Raw genomic sequence first — 25,615 nt, forward strand, 5'->3', positions numbered from 1 at the left:
CGTTAGCAAAAAAAAATGATTTCTGTATATCTAGTAGTTTTTTTGACCGTTTATCAAACGAGTGCATTCAACGCTAATAATGTGATTCGAAACACCGAACTTGAGTTCGCCTTCTTGGTGAGTTGGTTTATGGTTTCAAAAATACACTTTTTTATTATTTATTTTTCTTTTTATAACATTTTCAAGAGAGAAGTTTCAAGGAAAGAGAGCTTAATAAGAGAGTTATAAATTTCACATATCGCACAGCTAATTATATTAGCATTATAAGAGTCTTGTAACTCAAAATATGTGAAATTCAATATTACACTACTGTTTGAGAAAAATGCTGTATAAGACTCGGCGGGAACGGGGATTTTTTTTTTATAATATCAAGTGACGGGACGAACAAGTCGTGCGCCTGATAGTAAGCGACACGCCTGTCCATAACAGTTGCAATGCCACTCAGAGCTTTAAATTACAAAACTCTGAGGGTCACTACCACTACGCCCGTCACCCTGAGACATAAGTTGACAAGTCCCATGTGCCTGTGATTTCGCCAGCACCCTTACCCTTCAAAACCGAAACACAGTAATGCTGACATTACTGCTTGGTGGCAGAAATAACTCTTCCACAAGGAGCTCTACTGCTACTAGACTAAACTTACTTTAAAACTAATTCAATTCTATATCTATAAGTAATCCATGACAATGTGTCAACTTGGGTTCACCTTCACATGCAGTTGTTTTGTAGTTTCAAGGTTATCGTCTACCAACTTATGCGTACAAAGGCTGGGAATTGGTCTCCTCTCAGGCGAGGGTTTTGCCGGAACGCTGGCTCAATGTGGGTTAGGAACTTCCTGTTTCTTCTTGTTCATGTTTTTTTTTTCACTGTAAGGCTCATGGTACGAAAACTTAGAGGAACAAACCCGGAAAACTCAAGGCCTCTCTGTAAGACGCGGTCGGTCAAACCATTGGGCTACCACGACTTTTAAGTAAAGTTTAAGACGTCAAAAATATATTACACACACACACACTAAACTTTATTGTACAATACACTGAACTACAAATTGAGGACTTAATGCCATAAGGCGTTCTCTACCATTGAGCCAAACAGAAAATAGAAAACAATAGGTTGGTGCTACACTAAAACAAGAAGAACAATATACTATAGGCTAATAATAATAACGCACACACTCAACATAGCCCCGTACTACGGAAAACAGGTTTCCGTGTGTTGCGGGTGCCCTGAACTTACACATAGACAACAAACTCACGAGAGAAATAAAGTAGGCCATACAAATATTTCTCCCTGACCGAACCTGGGATCTCTCCGTGGCAGTCGTTCGAATGTTAACCGTTCGACCACAGAGGCAGTTGTACACATAATAGATAATTTATATGGTATGTAATAAATAACAGATTTATTAAACATACGTAAATAAACCTTCATATATATTATAATAAAGTGTCCATAGCAACATTATACAGAGTCTTAATTTTGCCAATTGTCAAACAGATGTTTGCTCAACATGCTTGTCTTACGTGGAGCGGGAGCGCGTTTCAAAGACGAATTGCATGAAGAGTAAAAGAATTAGATAAACGATCAATACGGTGAGAAGGAATAAACAGCTTAAGGCTACAGGAAGATCGAAATTCGTATCATAGCCGAGCGGTTTGAAATTGTAATTAACATCTAAGATAAATAATCAGGTGCAGCAGGGTCGACCAAAATGCTGGTTAAAATTCTTAAAGACCTAAATTCACGGACGTGAATTTAGTTGAGGAAGACAAGCAGAGATGTGGTCATACTTTGAAAAATGAACTTAACCGCTCACGCGATACATGCAGCCGTAGACGCGTACCACATCTAGAGGTGCCGGTGATGATTTTATACCGATTTATCGGATATCGAAGTTATAACAGGTAAAAGAACTAATATTAATTGCTATTTCGGTAACTACTCTAGCAAACCATAAAGTTTTTAATGTCTGGGTCTGTCATTTAAAAAAAATAAACAACTTCTAAAATACGTCACGACAATCATGTGTGTTATTGTTTGGGCTGGTGATATCGGTGTTTATTTATTGAAAACATACCGTAAGTAGCGTTTTTTAAGTTTACCCTGAATATAAATGTTTATAAACTATACTTTAAGGAGTAATTTCATGGTAAACGTTAGAACCACTCAAACGGAATTTTATCATATTTATCCAAGTACACCAAAAATTTCATTAGTGCTTTTTAAGTGCAGGATTTGCGGTGTATTACTGCATTTTATTTGAGATGTTTTTGTTGGTAGTACGGAGGGTATTTATTTAGCAATGCAGAATAATAATTGTTATTTATAAAAACTTGTTTTTAAACTGAATGCTTTTCTAATTTGCGAAACCAAATACCCGCCATTTTGCGGTAGGAGGAGCGCATCGCGTGAGCGGCTAATGCAGTTTTTTGAGAAGACGGTCTAATGTTGAATACACAAGAGACTTGAGAGATGTCACTACAACACTAGAGCCTAAACAAGGAGATAAGTTCTCAAAACTGTATAAAGCTGTTACTGCATCGGTATCTATATAATCATGTAATTACATGTACATATCGAATGATCATAATTCGAAAAATCATTTTAATAAATTATTCAATCATTCCGCTTGAATGTTTCATGTCTTTGTTTTTGAAGGTATTATTGAATCATTTGCTGCGGAATGCGTTCTTAAACTAAGCAATGTAGATACAATAGTTAACAAAAAGAGTACGTTGTGTAATACTTTATTGTTATCAGACACGTGTGTCACGTTGTGATAATGATGCATTTTACAGGTGTAAAATCGTATTGGTGTTTGTTTAATGAAGTTTCAACTTCTTTTGTAATTATTTATTATATATAACCATTATGATATTAATTACAATCTATTTAGTAGCAGTAGAGCTCCTTGTGAAAGAGTTCGTCCAGGGAAGTATTGCCATGTTACCTATTTCTGCCGCAAAGCAGTAATGTCAGCGTAACTGTGTTTCGATTTTGAAGGGTAAAGGTGGTGGTGAATTTACAGGCACATGGGGACTTGTCAATTTATGACTCACGGTGACAAGCGCAGTGACAGTGCCCCTCAGAAATTTGCGATTTAAAGCTCGGGAGTGGCATTGCAACTGTTACGGACAGGCGTGTAGCTTACCATCAGACGCCCGACTTGTTCGCGACAATTTCTTAACTTACGTTCAGCAACGTTACGTACAGTCGCCTAGAATGAAATTAGACAAAATTAGAAAAAATTAAATTCGATTTATTCGAAGGATGATATTTCATGTTGATAAATATTCATGAGGTAACAACAATACAAATCGACAAACAGTTATGTAAATAATTTGGTTGTAAATTCGCTGCATATATCCATTTTAAAATAGGCGACTCCACCGCCAATTTAAACATATCCTTTAAGTAGAAGCCGTGGTTGTTCGTCCCATCTTTTGATATTATAAAAAAATATTTCATTTTATTTATTTATCTATTTATTTCCAAAACTTAATCTATTACTATATATCAAACTTTTACACAAGCAGCCTGTGGGTGAAGTATACGCAGAGAACCCTGAATACATTAAGGGTGCAATATAACAACGCTTTTAGAATGCTGATGGGGCTGCCGCGACACTGTAGTGCATCCGGTATGTTCACGGAGGCGCACACAGATGGCTTTCATGCCATTATGCACAAGAAGGCTGCCTCACTTATGATGCGTGTACGCGGCAGCGCTAATAGCATCCTAACCGTTGTTGTCAATAGGCTGGACTACAGGTTATCCACCCAACACAATATACCAGCAAAATTATAACATATAACGTATATAAAGCCCTTTGTGAATTCATTCAGAGAACAATGGAACCTGTTCGATTCGGTGGACGGCGACCTCGCCGTCGTACCTATCAGGAACAAGCCTAGCAAGAACAAGCATCGGATTGCATAGCATACCTCTGATTATCTTCTTTCATTTATAAAGGGATATCTCTTGTCAACCTCTGGCACCTGTAAAGGTACATAGGTTAAGTGTAGAGAAACTTTCATATAACATGTAACAAATGAATAGCAAAATTCGTAAGGCCGCTAACAGACTGACTGTACATTTACATTTAATGCGTGAAGTCGACTTCATGCAGCCGAGACCTCGAGTGCATGAAGTCGGTTTCGACTACCCGCAGTTAATGCGTGTAGTGATTATCCGAGACCTCTACTACATGAAGTCGGTTTCAACTACTTACATGCAGTTAACGCGTTAAGTCGTTGCCAACTTCATGCAGTCATGATCTCGGCTTTATTACGACTTCACGCATTAACTGCAAACACACAGTCAATCTGTTAGCAGCCCAAGGTCTGACTAGATTTGTTGCTCAGTTAGTGTGGCATTGTCTAAGGTTTGAGTCTTGTGAGATCAAAGGGATTTTTATTTGTGTTCGATCTTTGGATTAATAATTATTACAAGTTTTTGTTTTGTCGCAGACTCATCGCCATGGAGACAGGACGCCGGTGCCGTCAGGCCTGCCAGTGGCAATGTCCGAAAAAATGCTGGACCTTATTACACCGTGGGGTTATGGACAACTCACTGATGTAAGTTAATCGTAATAAGAATTTCTGGCCATATTTCAGCTGTTGCTTATTTTTATGGTACAATGCACTTAAAAATGGCGTAGCATCGATTTCTGCTTTAGAATATTCTTTATATTACATAAACTATGTTTTGTTTTCGATATCAGTGGCTAACATGTCAAATGTTGACTTTTGTTTTTACTCAAGCAAAATAGGGACAAATAACGTATTACACAATAAACATATAAACAAAAGCTTATCAGTTTTTGTTCGCCATTGTTCAAAAACTTATTAGAAGAGATACAAAGACAGGATAGATATTAGTATTAGTATAATGTTATCTATAATTGCTATTGTTCTTGCTATTTGACCATGTACACGTACAAAGATAGATTTTAGAAATGAAAAAATAACGGGTCGAAGCTTTTGCGCCACCTGCAAGCTTTATACATTTTCATATTAGTTTTTTAACATTAAAGGACAAAAACTGTTTTATATTTTTATATACGAAAATACATGGTATAAGTACATTCAAGTACTGAATACATCATCTAATCCTATTTTTTTTTTATTTAACCGTTCTCTTTAACAACATATTTATGTCTCTACACAATCATAACAAAACATGCACCACAGTAAGATAGACAAAAGACTGGTACCTGTACTAAGCAGAAGCTTACATAAAACTATAAAAGTCCAGTGTATATTGTAATATTTTTTTATTCACTTTCACTCGACACGTTTGAATCGGAATCGGCAACATTAAATTATTAAACTATACGATACGTTTTCGATAAAATGGTCTAGTTGCATCATTTTGTTCTCTACTTTTATCATGTGCTGAACACAATCACTTCTCAATCAATCATCTCTGTGGTGTCACCAATTGGAAACCTTCTTCGAACAATAATAATAATAATGTATTTATTTCTCTCCACAAACATAACAACTGAACATGAACAAAAGAAAGATAGACAAAAGTAGTGTTTATATTATGTTTGCAAAAGACTGGTACCTAAACTAAGCATAAGCTTGTAATATAGGATACCAGGATAATTCACAATGATTCACTTCTGTCATTTTGAAGGTCTTATTGTTCCTGGCAACGTGCTCCTTTACGTGGGCCCAAATCAATTAGATGGGACTTAATTCACAGTGGTAATGGGGCAGTCGCAGGATGGTGACATCGTGTTCAGCAGCCAACTTGTCCACGGCAAATTGTTGATAATTAGGTTTTTCTTTATTGACTATTTCTAATAGTTCTTTTTGATCATGCTGTCTTCAAATGTAATATTCTTTGATTTCATCCATTCTTGAATATTGACTTTCTGCCAGGCAGAAGTAGGGCTCTGTTCTAGCTTTCGAGAGTAATAGGGGGCACTATCTGAAATAAGACCGAGTTAGCTTTCAATCTCGGTAAAATGCCCCATAACCACTCCTCGAAATGCTCGGAATTCATTTCGTCATGGTAATCTTCGGTTTTCCTTTTTTATTCTAAAATTAGCAAACCGCCGTCTACAAAACCCTCTTTTTTAGTCCTGTAGTGAGCCCTTCGAGGAAGGCTTCTTTTGACGATTTGATCTTCGTATCAACCCATGTCTTCTTAACCGCGTGATCTGCAAATAATGCAATGGTCAATTACTTGATTATTACATATGAAACATTAAAGAACAAAATAGCGATCAAAAGTTTCTTTTTATTCCATATCATAAATATTATTGATTAAACCGAAAATTACCTTCGTTACTCCAAGTTTCGTCTTGATAATATATAAATCTCCCTTCATCGTGATATTGCTTGATCGTCATTAACTATCGTTTTCGCCACAATACGCTATCTTGCCGGTCAATCAAACTACTGTGGCGCTTGAGGGTAGCATACTTGAAATTCAAATATTTCAGCACGTTTCTCGTGGTATAGGATGAAAAATCAGGCAGATCAGAATCGTCGTTTGCAGCTTGAACTATCTAAAAATAGACACAAACATTAAAAAACTTAATACTGAATAGACTGAGATAAAATAATCTTGAATTTAGCAGCTATCCTTTTTTAAATCGTTTAACATATGTCAACCTTAGAATAATAACGCATAGAAACCTAGTCCGCACACGCTAAGTGAGGCAAATTGAAGCGCGCCAAAAGGGCCTACACGAGCGGGCGGGCCTTCAGTGCTCAAGGTCAATTTGCACCGCGAATAGATCAAGAATTTTAGCTAAAAATGACGAAATGTGCGTTAAATGAGTGTAAAAATACGTCAGACAAACATAAAATAGATACTAACATCACATTCCACAAGGAAGTAAAGCGTTTGAACTTGTATTTTTATGTAAATATTCACTAAAACCGAAAATTAACCTACTACTAAAACTAGCCTACATGAATTAGATTTTTGCCTCACTTGTGACAGTTCGTTTGATGTGAAACTATCATTCTATGCGTTATTATTCTAAGATTAGCACAGATTCCTTATAGTAATGATAAACACTAGTAAATTTAACTCTCATCGAATCTTTACAACTTTATTTAATTACTTTGAATTACTATTCAGATATTTTTTTATTGAGAAAAACAGAAAGCTTTAAACATTCACGTACAATGTACTGACCTTTTCAATTGTCGGACTCTCGTTTCTATAAAAAAAAATTCGTGTACTTTTCTTCTAATGGCAGAAAAGATGAACTTTTCAGGTTTGTTAAGTACTTATATCATTCTTCGGGCCACTTTTTCCGGGTGATTTAAATTCTTCTCCAGCTTGATTTTCCATCACTTTTCTTTCAACGGTTCTTTTAGATAGACCCAGAATCTCAGCTGTTTTGTTGGCACAGTTTCACAAAGACCACTATTAATTTTGTTGCCAAGTATGAAATGTATGCTTGTAGTCATTCATAACCCATAACATTTTTGTTACGGATATTGCAAGGCGTGGTCTTTTTTTCTGCGGTGAATGAGTGTCTTTTTTGTTGACGGACCTGGTTCAGTCTCTATAATAGTTATGTTCACACGAACGCAAGCAAGCACAAACGTAACAACGGAGTAAAACCAAAACTTTACAAAAAAATAACAGAAAACGAAAACTCAACAATAAAAACAAAAACTCAACAACACGACGCATACACAGCAAGGAATACATTCGATAACGACAGCCGTCAGAAACCGAATGAAGAAAATCGCGGTGAAGCACTGGTGGGGATGCAACCCGACGACCTGACCCGTTATCCATCTCTATCGATCAAAAACTGACTTTTCATTTTTCAGTTTATTATAGTTAACACTATATAATAATAATAATAATAATAATAATTCTTTATTGACAGGTAAATACCCATGTTACAATTTACAAATATTTCTGAAATAAAGTGAATACAAGTCATCAAAAATATAAATAAATAAAGAAGCTACAATAAAATTACAAATTGAAAGATAACACTGTCATTTTTTATTCCCGTCGCGATGCACGGAAATCCAATATTTAAAAAAGGAATTGTGCATGTGCTCACAGAGAGTACGGAGAATCCCGTTGTCGGACGCACGGAGGCGGCTCCAAAAACAGGCGATGCGAGACCTTATTATGGCAAAAAAGTCAGGAACCCTGGCCTCGGCAAACATGCTCGATACGCTGCAACTTCTCGGCAGTTTCATTAGTATGCGATATGCATCATTATACTGCACTCTAATGGTACTCATAGATCTTTTTGTGAACCTTCTCCAGAGTTGACATGTATAAAAACATAAACAATATGCTCTAAACAATGTCACCCTGACATCACTACTACATCGCGCGAATCTGCGCGCGAGCATATTGCACCGTAATAAATATAATAATTATCCAATTTATTATTTTAATTTTATGATTCTCAATAAAAAAAAACATTTCATTCAATAAATTATTAAAGTAGTAGTGTTTTATAGCAATTAATTATTCACACTTCTACTTATAGGTATTTGTGTTTATACATAACAAATAAACAAAATCGAATAAACTCTAAGAACAGCCCAAGGTTGTTCATCCCTGAAACATTGCCAATGGAATAAAAAATCTTTCCACGAGAAACAGTTTTTTGAGATTATCTTATAAATATGGTGTTTTAAACAAAAAAATATGATTTGATAGTGTTTTGTTTGTACATGCACACAATTTAAAAACAATATAAAACATAGGAAGTGAAACTACTTTTCTGGATTTAAATCGCGTATATTTGTTTTTTCAAACAAACCAACGTTTTTGGCTCTTTTCAGGTCCCATAGTCACGGTTGACTGAGGTGGTACAGTCATCAACCAGTTATTTCCAATATTAATGCAAACCACCCTCTTTTTTCAGTATAGTTACAAAAGTTATTAATTAAATACCTTATTTTTAATTTTACAAAGAAACATTCCAATTTACGCTACATTGTTTTATTACATTACAAATTATTTTGTTGTAACAATACGAATTTTTATTAAATATTATTTTTTTATTAGGACTGTCACTTTTCATACAATTTCTAGAAGCACTGCAACCGCGCTGCAGCAGCGCCGCTGCAGTGCGGTCTGACAGCTGCTAATTTGAACGCGCCCTTAGAGTATACGTTCCCGAAACTTTTTGACTTACCAAGCGCTTAGGCAAGTAAATAGGATGCGAAACAACTTTGCTGTCTAGCGAAACACTCAACTTTTCACCTCAATATAGCGAGGAAAATGGTAGAAGAAAAAGAAAAAAGAACTATAACAAATCAGTTTTAATAAACAAAATTATTTATCGTTGTCAATTTAATGTCAACAATAATGAGAATAAAGTATACCAACGGAGTGTGTTTTGTTTTGAATATTAAACGTGTCATTATGTTTTTTTTTCATCGAAATAAAAAGTTAGGTGCACCACAGGCCATCGTCAAGTTCGGATTTCAAAAAGCTTTTGTGCATAGATTTCTAATGAGAAGGAAAGCCTTTCCGAGCTAGTGAGGTGAAAAAGTTATATTTAATTAATTGTTTAGAAAGCAGATTAATATACAATACCACGCTTAATATAAAACATTACAATCATACACTAGGAAGTTTTCCGTCGACTTTTTTATTTCCAAACAATATATAATGCCACCTAGTAAAAATGAGCCAAATCATAACAAATTCCAAATTTAAAAGGTAGAATGCATACCTGATTACATTCAGTTGCTTTTCTTCCACGTTCTTTATATTAATATAGAACGTTTTATAATGCTTTAAAAAGTAACATTACCCGTGTTCGGGCTATAATCAAAACACCTTTATTAAAACAGGATAAGCTGTAAAGACGGTTTCACACGGTCCGTGATTTTACCGGTCACATTACACGAGAGATAATGCTTGTAACTCGGACGCATCATTCCTCGAATCGCGAAAAAATATAAACTTTTAAAATAACTACTGGTAATGCCATAAATCACCAATCAATAATCGCGCGTAAAGATTTTTATTTATTAGGTAATAAGTTAAAACAACAGGTAAGGTACAATAAATTATGAACAAAATTAGGTCCCCGCGCCAAGGTGCTAGCAGCGTTCCCCTTACTACGTATTTTCTTAGGCGGTTAACACACTGCACGACGGAGCGCGGATCTGCGTTTTTTAACGTTGTACTGAAGTACCTCAGTTTGTACGGAAAACGCGCCGTCGAACACACTGACAACGCTTCTCCACGCGGCGCACGCGGTTCTACTGCGCTCCCGCGTCGAGTGGCGCGGCGAACCGCAAGGTATGGCACACTAAGTTCCGCACTACCGCGCAGATTTTTAATCAATTTGTGTCTATTCCAGTAATTGTCGTTCGGATTTTCCCTAACACATAGTCAAAAGATTTAGTTGACATAGGTACGTGTGTAGTTGAAAAATTAATCTTCACATTTTCTTAAGTTTGTAATGAAGTTGAATGTTATCTTTGGTATCTTCTTATTTGAGTAAACAGAAACTAAATAGACAAGCTCCATATCTTTCTACGTTAGTTTTGATTATCCCTACCTACCCTGAGGGCGGCATACGAGAAAAGCATTATAAGATGTGCGCGCACAGGAATCTGTGGACAGGGTTGTCACAGACCTCTGTCACTATTCATATATAGAATAGTCACTACTCTCCCTATTTTCAGATAGGTATCGGAGCTGTAGGCACGCTCACTTGCCGTTGCGCATTGCACAACCAGCGATTGCCACCACTAAGCTGTCAACTCTGAGTCCACTACCAAATCTCTTCATTGGTCAAACGACGTCTCCCCATTTCCTAATAACCTAAGCGGCTGGAGGGACCGGAGGATATCTAACTTATCCTCTACTAGCTCCCCGGGCTAGTGCTAGTAGTGCCGGAGAGGCCAGTCGCAGTGTCCTGCGACAATGTCGGGACATCGTTTCCTACTTAAAGGGCAACTCACGTGCTCCGCGCGTCTCCTCACTTCAGACCCTCAATTAAACCGCCACTAAGATGCACTAGCTGCTCACGAGACAGACGCCCCGGAAACATTCAAAACCGAGGCAGAAACACATGTCCGTGTCTGCAGCTAACCACAAACCCCAGCGAGTTCATACCCAAGTCCGGGTCCGCCAGAGACGCCTGCGAAGGCGTATCACTGGCGGAGGGCTTGGCCCTGACACCCGCTGTACTCTCCGGAAAACCCTATCTCTCGGGTCGGTAGATAGGGACAAACCAAATAAACAGTATAAACTGCTGCGTCCCGAACGAGTTCTGTATTATTAACCATTCTTGTCAAATAAGGATCTCAGTTACATGTACAGTCACTACGGCGATCAACTACGAAGCGAATACTTTAAGTGGCGCTGGGCCGCTTTGACGCAGATCTGCGTCTCCGCCACCGCGCGCGTGACTCGGCGTCTCGCGCACCGTCGCGGTGCGTGGTGCACTGTGTTAATCGCCTTAGCTTAGCTTTGCATGCAACTACGTGAACTAAGCTAGCAACCAACTATGCCAGTTAAGCTAAATTTAACTAATTTAGAACATAGTATAGTATTGGTTGCATGCGACCAAGTTAAACTAAGTTAGCTAGCTTCGTTCGCGGTGTGGCCTGCCCTTAACAGTCGCGAAAATCTAAGAACTCGATAGGTTTATTTTATTGTTTATTTTTTTACAGGCTGGCAAAAGAACTGGCTACAAGACGGGTGAATTTATTCGTCGAAGATACGGCGAGTTGCTTTCTCCAAAATATAACAACTCCGAAATCTACATCCGATCTACAGACTCTAAGAGAACACAAATGACAGTATTGACTGCCATGGCCGCGGTCTACCCAGCTACTGTTAACAATTGGAGTGAAAACATTAACTGGGACCCTGTACCTTACACTACAGTACCCGCTAAGTACGATTTTGTAAGTATAGTTTTACATATTTTTAAACTTTCATTTTATTTCGATTCGATTTGACTGTACTTTTTTGTGTGCGCATGTTTCGCCATTACTCTGTCATATTTTGTTGACGGAGTTGGAGGATTCTTTTTTTGTTGGAAAGGGGGCACTTCAATAGTTGTCCTATTCAAAGAAGGATAGCGACCCGTGTATTTTGTGACTCAGTATGTTTGACGACGACGTGTGATTCATTATCAAAGCATCAAAAAAGCTAATTGAGCCTGTAGCCTATAGAAACTGGGGTTATAAAGTTGATATAGGTTATGTTTATAACATTGTTCAGTATTTCGCTTCAGATGTTTGTTCGTAGTAGCGGAAAACAACAAGTTTTCAGTTTGTTCCTAAAAATAATAAAGAACTTGCTGAATATTCCTAATCTGCCAAACTCTGCCATATTTAATACAATGTCAACATGTTCTGCCGCAATGAAAATGTTTAAACATTAAATCTGCTCAAATGGCAGAAATCTGCCACAAATGGTCACATTTTTCTCAATCTCAAAGTGACATTGATATTGGCGAGTAGTCTCTCGTCAAAACGTTCCTTTGCTAACTTTCGTATCTATAATTTAAATATTGTCTAAATATCTTTGATACATCGTGTTTTATTTTTTTACTTTATGTCATTAATGTTTGATTGGTTATTTGATTAGGTGTTTTATAGTATTAATGTTTTATGTGTGTATTATGAAATAACCAATACTTTAGGTAGGCAAACATTAAGTCATGCTTAAAATGAAACGTACGTTACCTAATCTATGGTCGAACTGAAACAATTGCATTTTCATCTTCAATTTCAATTGTATCGATGCAGTCGCGCGTTTGTATCGATGCAGTCGCGCGTTTGTATCCATGCAGTCGCGCGTTTGTATCGATGCAGCCGCGCGTTTGTATCGATGCAGTCGCGCGTTTGCAACGCTGCTAAAAGTCTACTGCCACGCAGAGGTCCCAGGTTCTCCCGGACTGGGAGAAATATTTGTATGGTCGACATTTATTTCTCTCGTGACTTTGGGTGTAATTTGTGGTTGTCTATGTGTGTGCCCATGGCACCCGCGACACAGGGTTTCCCAAGTGCGGGGCTATGTTCACGACCTGAACTAAAAGGTTTGGTGGCACTTTTCTCTGTCGCACAGTCGACAAATGGAACTCTCTTCCTTGGGGTCTCTTTCTTGGGGTCCTTCAAACGAGACGTAAAAAAGCATCTTGTAGGCAGGGTGTAGGTGGCTAGGGCAGTGATAGTATCAACACTGCACTAGGTACCTTCACATTTGGATTCCACATTCCATTTAACATCAAGTGGAGTAGAGTCATCTGCTTAACATGTACAGTCCTTCCCTGGACGAACTCTTTCACAAGGAGCCTTAATAAAGTATAGGGTTTTATTTACTTCAACACCCGGATCTGGGACTTCTCTGGGTTAGGAAATAGATAGCATTGAAAGGACGTTGAATATAACTCCTTATCTGATCCCAAACTTATTAACAAAAACCACTAGATTTCAGTTGATTTTGTAGTTCTCTCTGTTATTTACAAGCGGTAACCACATTGAGCCAACAAACTTCAATTTATTTAAAATAACCAAATATTTGCAATTGCTTTCAGAATACCGCGTTTGTAAACTGCCCGAAATTGACATCATACTCAAATGCCGCCTTTGTCCAGCCATCTCCAAGGATGGATAAGTATTCAGGTGTTCTTGCTAAAGTATCCGATGCTTTGGGTTTTGACTTTACTAAGGTGCCCAATCTTGCGTACGCCATTTACGATTTGTTAGTTAGCGAGGTAAATAAAATTTATTAATTTGTTATATGTACTTAAATAATAATGAAACCGTATATACATGGTTATTTTTAACACACTAACCTCGCAGGACTATGATATTAAAATCGTAAACAACAACTTTTGTTCCATGAATTTTAACAATCAGTCTAGTCGATTGATGGAATTATTCTTTGCGTTTGTGTCAATAATAGTGAGAGTTACTCCCACAACGAGTCAACTCGAGCTACTTTTTGTGAACACGAGCTAGCTTGGTTCGGTTCCCGCAGACTTGAATACTTCATTCATACAGCGCGTCGGCAATTCGTTCTCACTCGGTCGGTTCTGCGACCTTCGGAGCACGCTCGAGTCGCGGTCGGCACCAAAGAGTACCTTGTTATGGTCGGCACCCCGTTCCTGTCCAACTCGGTAAATCGTCGGTTCGAGTTGTACTCGCGACTCGCTGTTGCTTTGTCATACACCGAGTCACGTCAAGTCGAGTAGCTCGAGTTGAAAAATACAACAATGCTTTCAGGATGCAACTGCTGAAGTTCTGTAGCGCATCTACGATGTTTGCAGAAGCACGGACAGACTCCTTTTCTGCCGTAAAGGAAGAAAATCTCTTCTCTTTTAAATAGAATACGTAGCAGTAGCAATAGCATCCTGAAAATGATGACTGAGACAATGGAGGGAGCTCTCATAAGCCACCTCATAGATTTTACTCGATCTTTATTTTGAAATAATGTACCTACTAAAAGAAATACTCGTATATCCCACGGCTATGCCACACTGAGGGAAAGTTCCATAAGTGCTGTGGATAGAAAATCTTACTGAAACAAGACTTCATTTCGATTTTAAAGACAATTGGAACTGCATTCAAAGATTTTTATACAATCGTCTGGCTGAACCGGTAATCGAACCCGCCATAATGTGAAAAAACTACCTGTAATTTTACTATGCTGATCGAAAGTCATCACAAGGATTGGTTTCTTCTAAATAACATAGTATCTTTACCGCTTTCGCGATGCGGTCATCCTACCGCAAAATGGCGGCTATTTGGTTTCGCAAATTAGAAAAGGATTCAGTTTAAATACAAGTTTTTATAAATAAAAATTATTATTCTGCATTGCTAAATAAATAATCTCCGTACTACCAACAAAAACATCTCAAATAAAATGCAGTAATACACCGCAAATCCTGCACTTAAAAAGCACTAATGAAATTTTTGGTATACTTGGATAAATATGATAATATTCCGTTTGAGTGGTTCTAACGTTTACCATGAAATTACTCCTTAAGGTATAGCTTATAAACATTTATATTCAAGGTAAACTTAAAAAACGCTACTTATGTTCACTTGCACTGAACTTAAGTATGTCTTAAACCAATGCTTAAATTGATAAGAGTGTCTTATCAATTTAAGCATTGGTTTAAGACATACTTAAGTTCAGTGCAAGTGAACATAAGTATGTCTTAAACCAATGCTTAAATTGATAAGACACTCTTAACACAATGTAGTAAGAGTGTCTTTTGCATTGCAATTATTGGTTTTAGGGTATGTTTTCAATAAATAAACACCGAAATCACCAGCCCAAACAATAACACACACGATTATCGTGACGTATTTTTGAAGTTGTTTTTTTTTTTAAATGACAGACCCAAGCATTAAAAACTTTATGGTTTGCTAGAGTAGTTACCGAAATAGCAATTAGTATTAGTTCTTTTACCTGTTATAACTGCAATATCCGATAAATCGGTATAAAATCATCACCGGCACCTCTAGGTGTGGTATGCGTCTACGGCTGCATGTATCGCGTGAGCGGTTAAATAAAAGGAAAACCATGGAATATAATTGAGAAAATGGCTTTTGACTTAAGACATTGTTTTTAAAGTAATAAAGAATATTTAGTAGTTACAAAGTCAAAGTCAAAAATTATTTATTCCATAGGTAAGATAAATCTACACTTGAAAACGTCACATTTAAGCTAATGCCCGTTCACTACGCTGTTACTACCTGAGAAGAACGAACAAGAAACTCTAGGGATTTTCAAATAAACTTAAATGCTATGGAGTACACTTTGAATCAAATTTGTGTGGATTCTGAAGCCGTGTCGTCTTTCCATACATCTTTATCTAACACGTAGTTTTCAAGTTTGTAATATGCTTTTTCGATCAAAATATTTTGAATGTAGGTTTTAAACGTAAGAAATGATAAACTTAATATAACTATGCTCCGGAATCTAATTGTAAAAATGTATACAGTTCCCCATAAAAGAGTTGTTTACCTTTGTTAAACGAAATCGTGGTCCCATGAGTTTGGACTTAGTTTTAAGATTAATATTATGGATATCTTCTTTCTTATTGAAATTATGTATACAAATACCAATGGATATCAATTCGAAATCCAAATTGATTTGTAATTGTAGAGACAAAAGTGAAACGCAGGTGTGCAGGATCTGTATAAATATTGTATTCTGGCAAATAAACATATTCAATCATTGACAAAAATATAACATATAATATGAAGTTTTGTTCAGAAAAGATTTAGTTTACACGAACCGTTATGAATTAGAAACTGAACTTAGGCGTATTATTTTAAACATTTACCGTGAGAAAATAAATAAATCAACAGGAAGCAAAATTATCAAAAGAGTGAGAATTTTTTATTACAAAATGGGACACATTTTGAGCATTTGATAACTTAAATTGATTGTAAGCTGCAGTTAAGTGTACCTTAATGTTAAATTTCATAGTCTTCCTTTTATTTAAGATGCTGTGTTATTTGGATAGTAAAATGACAGCGTGTTTTTTTTGCCCTTGGCAGATTCGATTCCCGGTTCAGACAGGCGATTATTTAAAAATCTTTGAATGCAGTTCGAATTGTTTCAAAAACCAAAATGTTCATTCAGTGAAATTTTCTATATTCTCTCCACGTGGCATAGCCATGTAATACATCTGTTACTAATCTAATTATGGATTTACGTCGTTCGAAAATAAATAAATTAGTTAAAATGAAATATTTCCAAAGCAATTTTACGGCACACGTTACTATTCTGACACTTCGTATCGATTTCAGCGTAACCTAGGTTTTGATATAGGCAAAGAATTGACAGAATTAATGCCTGAACTCCGATTGGCTGCAAATGAAGCCATGGACGTAATATATGGTAACGATGACTACATTGCCTTACAAGCTGGTAAGTATGTAAAACCTAAGGTATTCCTATAAGCAAGCATTAGTAGTAATCTAGTATTCAAATCTGTATTTTTCTTTTAGTAATAATCTCATATTCAAATTTGTAATATTCAAATAGACTTCTTCTTCTGGCTCGGTTTGCTAGAAGACGTCGGTTCGGATCCGGCCGCATCGAAGGAATTTTTTTTAATGTTCGATCTTTGTATTCATCCCACTGCTGGGCACGGGTCTCCTTTCAGACGAGGGCTTAGGGCATAGTCCGCCACGCTCTGGCCCACTGACTTCACACGTTTTCCGAGTGCTGTGAACCTTCTTCAACGTGCAAGTTTCATCTCGATGTTTTCCTTCACCGAAAAGCTCATGATAAATTTCAAATTCAATTAAGTTAAATTTAGCACATAAATTCCGAGAAACTCAGAGGTGCGAGCCCGGATTCGAACCCACGACCCTCAGCTTGAGAGGCAGTAGGTCAAACCATTAGGCTACCACGGCTTATTCATTCATTTTTTCATCATTCATTCATTCATCATTCATTTATTCGATCTTTGTATTAATAATTATAAAAAACTGGTGGAGTAATTTCACAAAAAGCAATTGAATATCAATTCAATACAGATTTAATTACAGTTAATAGCGACATCTCTAGTTAGGGTTGGTAGTTGTAAAGTTACCTAACTGGGTGACGAAATACTTTCATAGATATCTCATAGATGGCGCTAAGGCTGAAAAGTCGTTGAAAACCAAATACAAATATTCTACAACAAGCACAGAAAAATTCGTGAGGTCCGCTGGCTCGTTCCGTGGCTTAGTTGGCATAGCGTCTGGCATGGTTTGCTAGAAGACGTCGGTTCGAATCCGGTCGGATAGAAGTGTCCGATCTTTGTATTAATAATTATAATCTAATATTCATTAGAATTAATTAGAATTGGCTGCTACTAAACGTACGACATGCCCGAAGTCCGTATAATCAACAGCAGGCATACGAAATCGATTGCATGCAGTCGGTTTTTGTTACGTCCCGCTCTTCACTTCTACAATTGATTTCACATTACAATTATTTAAAATTGGGTTATTATAGTTAAAATATTTTTGTATTAGTAATAAAGACGTGTTAATTGTAAAAAACAAAAACTACGTCTATATGCCAAGTTTTAATGAAGTCGGTAAACGAAGAGTGAGTGAAAACCAATAAACGGTCTTCATCCCCTAATTTGCCATCTTAGAGGCCCACCCTTAAATCTGAATGTCATAACTACTAAAGTACACACACACACACACACGGACATATCGGAGTAATTGCGTAAAATATACACAAAAAATGCAGTGACATTGTGAACCGCCTTGTTTTTTAAAGTCGGTTTAAAAGACGACGCATTATCAGTGTAGGAAACAAAGACAAATAACGTAGCACACAAAAGACGCAATATTTTCGAGATTATGACTGAAGAACCATTCGCATACTCTTGGACTTTTGCATGTGTAATGAGATAGATAAGAATAATTTATGCCATTGGAATAATTAACTCAAACCATAACGTTTGTTTTTGTAAAAAATATAAATTAAGGTGGGGTAAGAGGAACTTACTTTATTCCGAGGCAACTCTTATGAGCTCTAGGAGGAATAAATAATGTCTTGTACGAATTTCGAAATACTCTAATCTTGCCCTGGTATAACAGCTTTCCATGATTTAACAATCATTACGCTAAAATTAATACTTACGATGTATCTGACAAAAACATTCAGGTGGGCTAACGTTTCTCTTCCCCCAAAAAATGGGGTAAGAGGAGCTGTCGTCGTATTTCACATAAATATAATATATATTTAGTAGTTAAGTCCTAAGTAAAAGTATTATAATCGAATTTGATCTTAAAACCATTTAAATAACGAATAGCTATAGAAAAAAAGTGAAAAATTAATTTTGGGCCAAAAGGAACATACCCTGCAGGTCAGGGGTGACAAATTAAAGAAAAGTGAACCTGTTATAATTTTTTTAGTACAAAGCATAATAAAGGCACATTTTAACCAACACATTTTAAATAACACACAAATCAACACATTAAGTAACTTAAGTACTTTTTAAACATCGTCATAATCGAAAAACAATGTGTGGTCTAAAAATAAATTTATACTTCTAACAAAACATATTCTTCTTTAGTCTCCATAACCACTCTACTTTGAAAACCGTTTCACTAAATCAATTGAAATTTGGTACAAAAGTAGTGTGGCCACGTAGCTAATGTGCAATGAGCCATTTTTGTGTTTGTTCTTAGATTACGTCGTTATTTTAGAGCTTATGCAATTTTTTTTTGCGACTACGACTTTTCGACTAAAATATTAAATTTTCTAAAAATTCCTGATGGAAATGTGCTACCAGAATTTTACAGCTGGCTTTAAAAACTACCTTAAGGTGTGCATTTGTTTACACATAAAATTCTAGTGTTGTAATTATTGTAACATTCGCCAGAAATTAACGTCATGTAGACAAAGTCACTAAAATTTTACCAAAATTTACGATTGCAATAAAAAATTTTATTGGGAAAAAATTAACTTAATTTCTCAAAATTATATATGGATAGGTATAAAATAATATATATGGATATAAAGTTGTGTTTGTTCGAATATGACAATATTCCATTATGCCAATTCATGAAAAAGTATGTCACCCCTGGCACGGGGGAAGAGGAACATATGTTTCTCTTAGCCCGTAAGTACTAGACCCTCTTACCCTAACAATGTTTTTGGCAGTTAGAATTTTGATTCCAATGAAACTCGTATAATTTGTTGTTTTTGGTCTGAAATAAGTAATAAAAAGTAAAACTTACCGTTTTCTCTACGTGTTTTTCTATAAAAATAATCTCCAGTTTTTTTTTTCACCAAGAACCAGCAGAGAAAAAATTACGCGCCCATCTCTTGTTTTCAGACTGCAGAACTGTCAATTTTCTATACTCTCTCTCTCTCGAATTTGGAACATCGTAGCGACATCTCTTTACAACCGTTAAAACTAATTTGTTTGTCTGTTTTATCGACTGAGAGACTATACTGCTAAACGATTTACTTTAGGTATTATGGGTTTTAGTCCCTCTTCCCTCAGTGTTCCTCTTACCCCACGTGACCTTATAAAGCTGATTACACAATGTTACACGACGGCGGCATTTTTTGCTGCTGCGGCGCTGAAAGAGCTACTGCAACGTACCGCAGCACCAGTGGTGCAAATGGAGCCAATATGGCGTCGTCTACTAAAATCGTACATTATCAAACAGAGTTTTTTTTTAACGCACACACTTAACATAGTCCCGCAGTAGGTAAACCCTGAGTCGCGGGTGCCATGGACACACACATAGATAAACACAAATTACACTCAAACTCACGAGAGAAATAAATGTAGGCCATACAAATATTTCTCCCGGCCCGGGAATCGAACCTGGGACCTCTGCGTGGCAGTCCGGCATGGTAACCGTTTGGCTACGGAGGCAATTAATTGCGGCAAGACTCGCCGCCGCCGCCGTATCAAGTAACGCTACCGCCGGGATACGTGTATCAAAGTGTGTATACAAATGCAAGGGCGACTAAAACTGGTGCAGTGCCGTGTGTAATTAAACTGAGACGTGTTTTAACTGACTTAAAAAAAAGTTCTCAACTATTTTTTTTCATGTATATTACGCGATAACCGATTTTGATTAATCTCTTTTGTTGGATGATGGGTACCTCGGTAGTGACGGGACAAACAAGTCGTGCGCCTGATGGTAAGCTACACGCCTGTCCATAACAGTTGCAGTGCCACTCAGAGCTTCAAGGCGCAAAGATCTGAGATGCACTGCTAATGAGCCCGTCACCCTGAGACATAAGTTGACAAGTCCCATGTGCCTGTGATTTCACCAGCAACCTTACCCTTCAAAACCGGAACACAGTAATGTTAACATTGCTGCTTTGCGGCAGAAATAGGTAAGATAGCAGTACTCCTCTGGACGAACACTTTTATTATCGTAGTCGGGTTTGTGAAAAACTATTCACACACCCTTTATATCTATGAATTCTTCTATAAGCTGTCAGAATATGTTAATTGTACGTACGTTGTAATTTTAATATTGGCGGTATACATCTTTGTGACAGAGTTCGTCCAGGGAAGCAACTGCTACCTTACCCATTTCTGCCACCTAGCAATAATGTGACTGTACGGTTTACAACCGCACATTTTTCTTCCGCTTACCTTGCGCTCTACTTTGTGCCCTACTGTCCGTGGCCTACTGTCCGTGGCTTACATACATTACATGGGCACATAAGTAGGCAAGTAATTTTAGTGTTAAACGAGCATTCATTTCATCTAGACATCCTGAGTGTTTAACGAACATTCATATGTCTTAACGTAACAACAACGTAAGAGATACACATCCTCAACGAGCCTTGTATTTTCTTACTTTATTAATAAACTTTATACTTTTATCATCTATCAATTTAAACAATTAGGCGTCAATACTATAGCGTAGTATTGGCCCCTACATCGTTTTTTACTGCCTGACAATGTGCTTGACAACCACACCAACACCCAGACCAGAGTCAATTTAGAAAAGTTAATTTCCCATGTTGGGCCTACCGGGAATCGAACCCGAGACTTATTTATCCATCGTTCACGGTGCAAACCGTTGGACCAAAGACTGCGTTCCGATTTAAAGCTCGAGTGGCACTGCAACTGCTATGAACAGGTGTATCGTTTAAGCGTGTGTTGTCGTCCTTATAAATACACGGAATTAGACCCGCCGCCGTCCCGACTCGACCCGCGCCCGACCCGCACGTGCTCTCTGTGTGTTTCATGCTTTAAAACCAGACGCATGACTTCGCCCCGATACCGGGTATCATAAAAATATGCTCAAAAGTAAATTTCAAATGGTAGTAACGCAAGCTAAGTTTCTTTATTTATTTATTTTTCAGGTGTGCTTTTAAACGAATTCTTCAAATACGCTAAACAAATTACCAACGGTACAAACGCCCAGCGAGTTCGTGTGTACTCCGCTCACGATATCAACGTCTATTCTTTAGAATCTGTGTCCCAAGTGAAGCATAGACAGGGAGTCCCGGAGTTCGGCTCCGTATTCTCTTTGGAGCTGAGAAGGATGGTTAAGACTGGTGAATATGTTGTTGTGGTAATTATTGGCAATCTTTATTTGGTTTTTGCGCGAAATGATCAACTACTTCAATCTATGTATAGACAGGAACATTCACAGCAACTACATGTTCCAAACAAAACAATCAAGAGTAACAGTGTTTGTTTTGGTGTCGAATTTTATCAAAGAGTATTAGGGGTCTTACCAAGTCTGGAGGGAGAGTCCCCACATAACCCCTGAGTCTCCCTGGGCTCAGGGGTATCCAAAAAGATTTCCCCCCGTCAAAAAAAAAAAAAAAGGGGTCTTACCATGAACTCTTATTACGATTCAATTTAGGACCTACAACGAATCGTTGTGAGACAGCGCTACATGAAATGTATATCACTATCCCGCTTTTTTGTCATTACGAACCTATATTGAACTGTAATCAGAGTTCATGGTAAGGCCCGAGTACCGTAGTATGGGAATGAGCTAGGCAGGCAGATAATGAGTATCTACCAATGATATTTATCCATAGTTGGGGAATAAACGTAAAGCCCTTGACAAAGACTCTATTAGTTGCACAATACATTTCATGTTGCTTTGAGCCAGGGCCTTCTACTTACTATTTATAAATAGATATTTATAAATAGTTCGTTTCAAAAAGTTCAGATGATCAAACGAACTTTTTGAAGTGAAGTTCGATCACTATTATGTGAGTCATTCATTCGAAGATATAATATTTAACCACGTAGTTTCCTTAACTTGCTAGGCAACACCGCACGGTTTTTAGAGAAAAAAAAATGTTTTGACGTTGACACTCCTTACCAGGCATCAACCGCCATTTTCTATTCTCATTCCTTTTAGAGTGGGAAGCAAAACTTACTTGGGAGTTTCAGAATCTTTACTGATATGACGATGTCGAGGGAGAGAGGGTGTTGATTATATCTTCGAATGAAGCGACTCACATAATAGTGATCGAACTTCACTTCAAGAAGTTCGTTTGATCATCTATTATATTTCGTCGCTTCATTCTCGATATAATATTTAACCAGGTAGAGTTTTAGAGTATTCAGTTTTGCTTCCAGTTGATTTTATGTAAATTAAAAACCAGAGAGTTAATCGATCATAACAATTTTTAAATCGTACAATCATATGATAATTTTATAAATAAAGATTATTATTATTATCATTAATTTAGAATAGTATAATTTGCCGTTTTATTATGTTGTAAGCAAATGGTTCTTGCGAACGTGTGTTCGTCTTCAGTAACTATTCTACTAAAAAATCTAGTAAAGGACGTGAGATGTCGGAGTCCAACTCGCAGCCTTGCGTATGAGCTCTATCGGCACCTTAACCGCGTGCTATGCGCGCCGAAAACTGCTGTGTCCACACCCGCCGCGCCGCATCCAACATCTGCCTTGCACATGGGCTCACGGTCTGACTCGTGGCTACTCTGTGGGGAGCTCTGTGTATCAGTAAGAGCGTTCCCTGACGTCCAGTTGTCTTATTTTGACTGCGACAAGGCAAATACTTGGATCCTGTCTAAAATATGAAAAATTTAATGATTTAATGTGGCCTGTACGCGACCAGGCGCAGACGTTTTGATTAAATCAGATAAAAGAGATAAAGCAGACTGTTGTTATTGCAAAATTCCCACCAGAGCTTTAGGGACACATTATATTGTCTAATTGTATTTTAAGAAAGAGAAACTAAGGGTAAAGTCGTCGCCGTCTTGTGGGACTGTGCGGGAGGCGAAGGACGCGCTGATAACGACAGAAAGGCGTTGAGGCCGTCTGCAATAAGATTTAATAATGATTCGCTTGAGTTAAAATATATCACGTCGGAAACCGACAGGCTTTGCAGCAGGAGGAACCGTGCCTGGGAAGGCCAGTATGGAAAACCAAGAGGACCATTTGCTTGGTCATCAATAATTTTGCGTATGCATTTCAATAATAAAAAAATAAATAATGGAAAGGTGGGAATGCGTAGAAAAAAATTAGAATTCCAATTGAGTGTAAAGTCATCTACGGCAAACGCATCTGGTTCCTGAAACCGAGAGACAAAAATAGCGGATTTGGCATTGGTGCGGGATGCAAAAAGATCAATCTCGGGTTCGGACAACATCTGACAATGGTCTGGAAGGCTCGAGATTATTTTATTATAAATCATGTAAAATGCACATATATCTGTTCGGATTTTCAACCACCCATGTTCGATTTGGTTATCGGGGATAACTCGTAGTTAACCCGATGTTTTATTTAATGTAGGTTAGATTCACATTTGCGATGTAAGAAAGCGAACATTTATTATAATTGCGGAAGTAGCAAGTAATGCTATACGATAAAAATGAATATTTTCATTTTTTATTTTCATTATTTATGAGCGTAAGAAAAAAATCTTACCTTGATCAATGTTCGACTCGTCCGATGACATTATGATCCTATAACGCTGACGGCGTTTGGCATCTGTATTTTCCAAATGTTTCAATTTACTTTTATAATATTCGATTTTTATGTTTGTTCGCTTTGACATTTTAATGGAGCTGTGGAGGTGTGCTTGTTGCCACGCACGAAAAAGAAATGAGGGTAGAAAATGGCGGTTGAAGCTTGGTAGGGAGTGTCAATGTCAAAACTGTATTTTTTTTTAAACCGTGCGGTGTTTCCTAGCAAGTTAAGGAAACTACCTGGTTAAATATTGTATTGAGATTGAACCGACGAAATATAATTAAAAATATATTACCGATCTATGTCGATTACAAATTTTAAAAATTTTGTCTTATCACGTGTCGATTATAAAAAAATTTAGCAACTCTGTAGGTACCTTTTTTTTAGTTATATTGTGAACATATTGCAATTCAACTTTCACAAAAAGAAAATTATAAGAATTCTATAACACCATATATAAACACAGCGCCTTTATTTATTTCCATTTCTTAAGAGCGATGCCTCATGAGCGCTGCCGATACGTTGCGTCGTCGCCATGCTGATTTCAACGTATCGAGTGCCATGCCAGCAATGCGCTGTCGCAATGTAACACCGTTTGGCCCCTTGTCCGATACGCACGCAATCCCTTGTAACGCGCCGTTTTAACGCACCTTGTGGCATGTCGTTCCGATTTAAATGTAATACAACGCAGCGTCACAACGTGTGGCATCGCTCTGAAACAACAATTGTAGCGCTAGTCACGATCCTATGAACGTTATTTGTGTGAGAATCATTTATTATTTTCCAACGCTAACGATTTAAATTCCCCAAACTTTTGTCGGAATTTAAATTATCATTTATACTAAATTTTATTTTACAGCCCGTGTACCTTCCATCGCCGTACGAGACAGAAATCTATCTTCCCGTAAAAAACTGCGGTCTTCCCTGTGGTCTAGACAAATTCCTTGAGATCACCTCAAAATATCTTCTCGACGTTGATACTTGGCGTACAAAATGTGGATTCACTGACGACATAGTCATTGATTCTGGGAGCATAGATTAATTGTTGAACTTGGCTTTCGCACTGCTTTGAATTAAATTACATTTTCTATTATTGTTTTTATTTTGTTAAAGATTGAACAGAAATAGAGTCTATTTTCATATTTTAAAAATCTTTTCTTGATATTTATTTTTTTAAATATATATATATTAGGGGTTAAAGTATGAAATTGCCGTTTT

At 37.2% G+C, this 25,615-nt stretch overlaps 1 protein-coding gene across 2 annotated transcripts; it reads left to right on the forward strand.

Moving 5' to 3' along the window:
* On the forward strand, positions 1 to 25,485 carry LOC113240594 (prostatic acid phosphatase-like). Of its 2 annotated transcripts, none has more exons than XM_026477934.1 (7): positions 1 to 117; positions 4,467 to 4,574; positions 11,646 to 11,882; positions 13,520 to 13,699; positions 16,752 to 16,872; positions 21,799 to 22,010; positions 25,257 to 25,485. In XM_026477934.1, exons 1-7 carry the CDS (start codon positions 16 to 18, stop codon positions 25,437 to 25,439), a joined length of 1,143 nt encoding a protein of 380 aa, XP_026333719.1. In that variant the 5' UTR covers positions 1 to 15; the 3' UTR covers positions 25,440 to 25,485. The 2 variants fall into 2 exon arrangements, with proteins under 2 accessions (XP_026333719.1, XP_026333720.1); XM_026477935.1 differs by having other exon boundaries at positions 21,799 to 21,993; positions 25,257 to 25,463.
* Positions 25,486 to 25,615: the final 130 nt, after the last annotated feature.

This window comes from Hyposmocoma kahamanoa, unplaced genomic scaffold, assembly GCF_003589595.1.
Source record: "Hyposmocoma kahamanoa isolate Upper Pololo Valley unplaced genomic scaffold, ASM358959v1 157, whole genome shotgun sequence".
NCBI lineage: Eukaryota > Metazoa > Arthropoda > Insecta > Lepidoptera > Cosmopterigidae > Hyposmocoma > Hyposmocoma kahamanoa.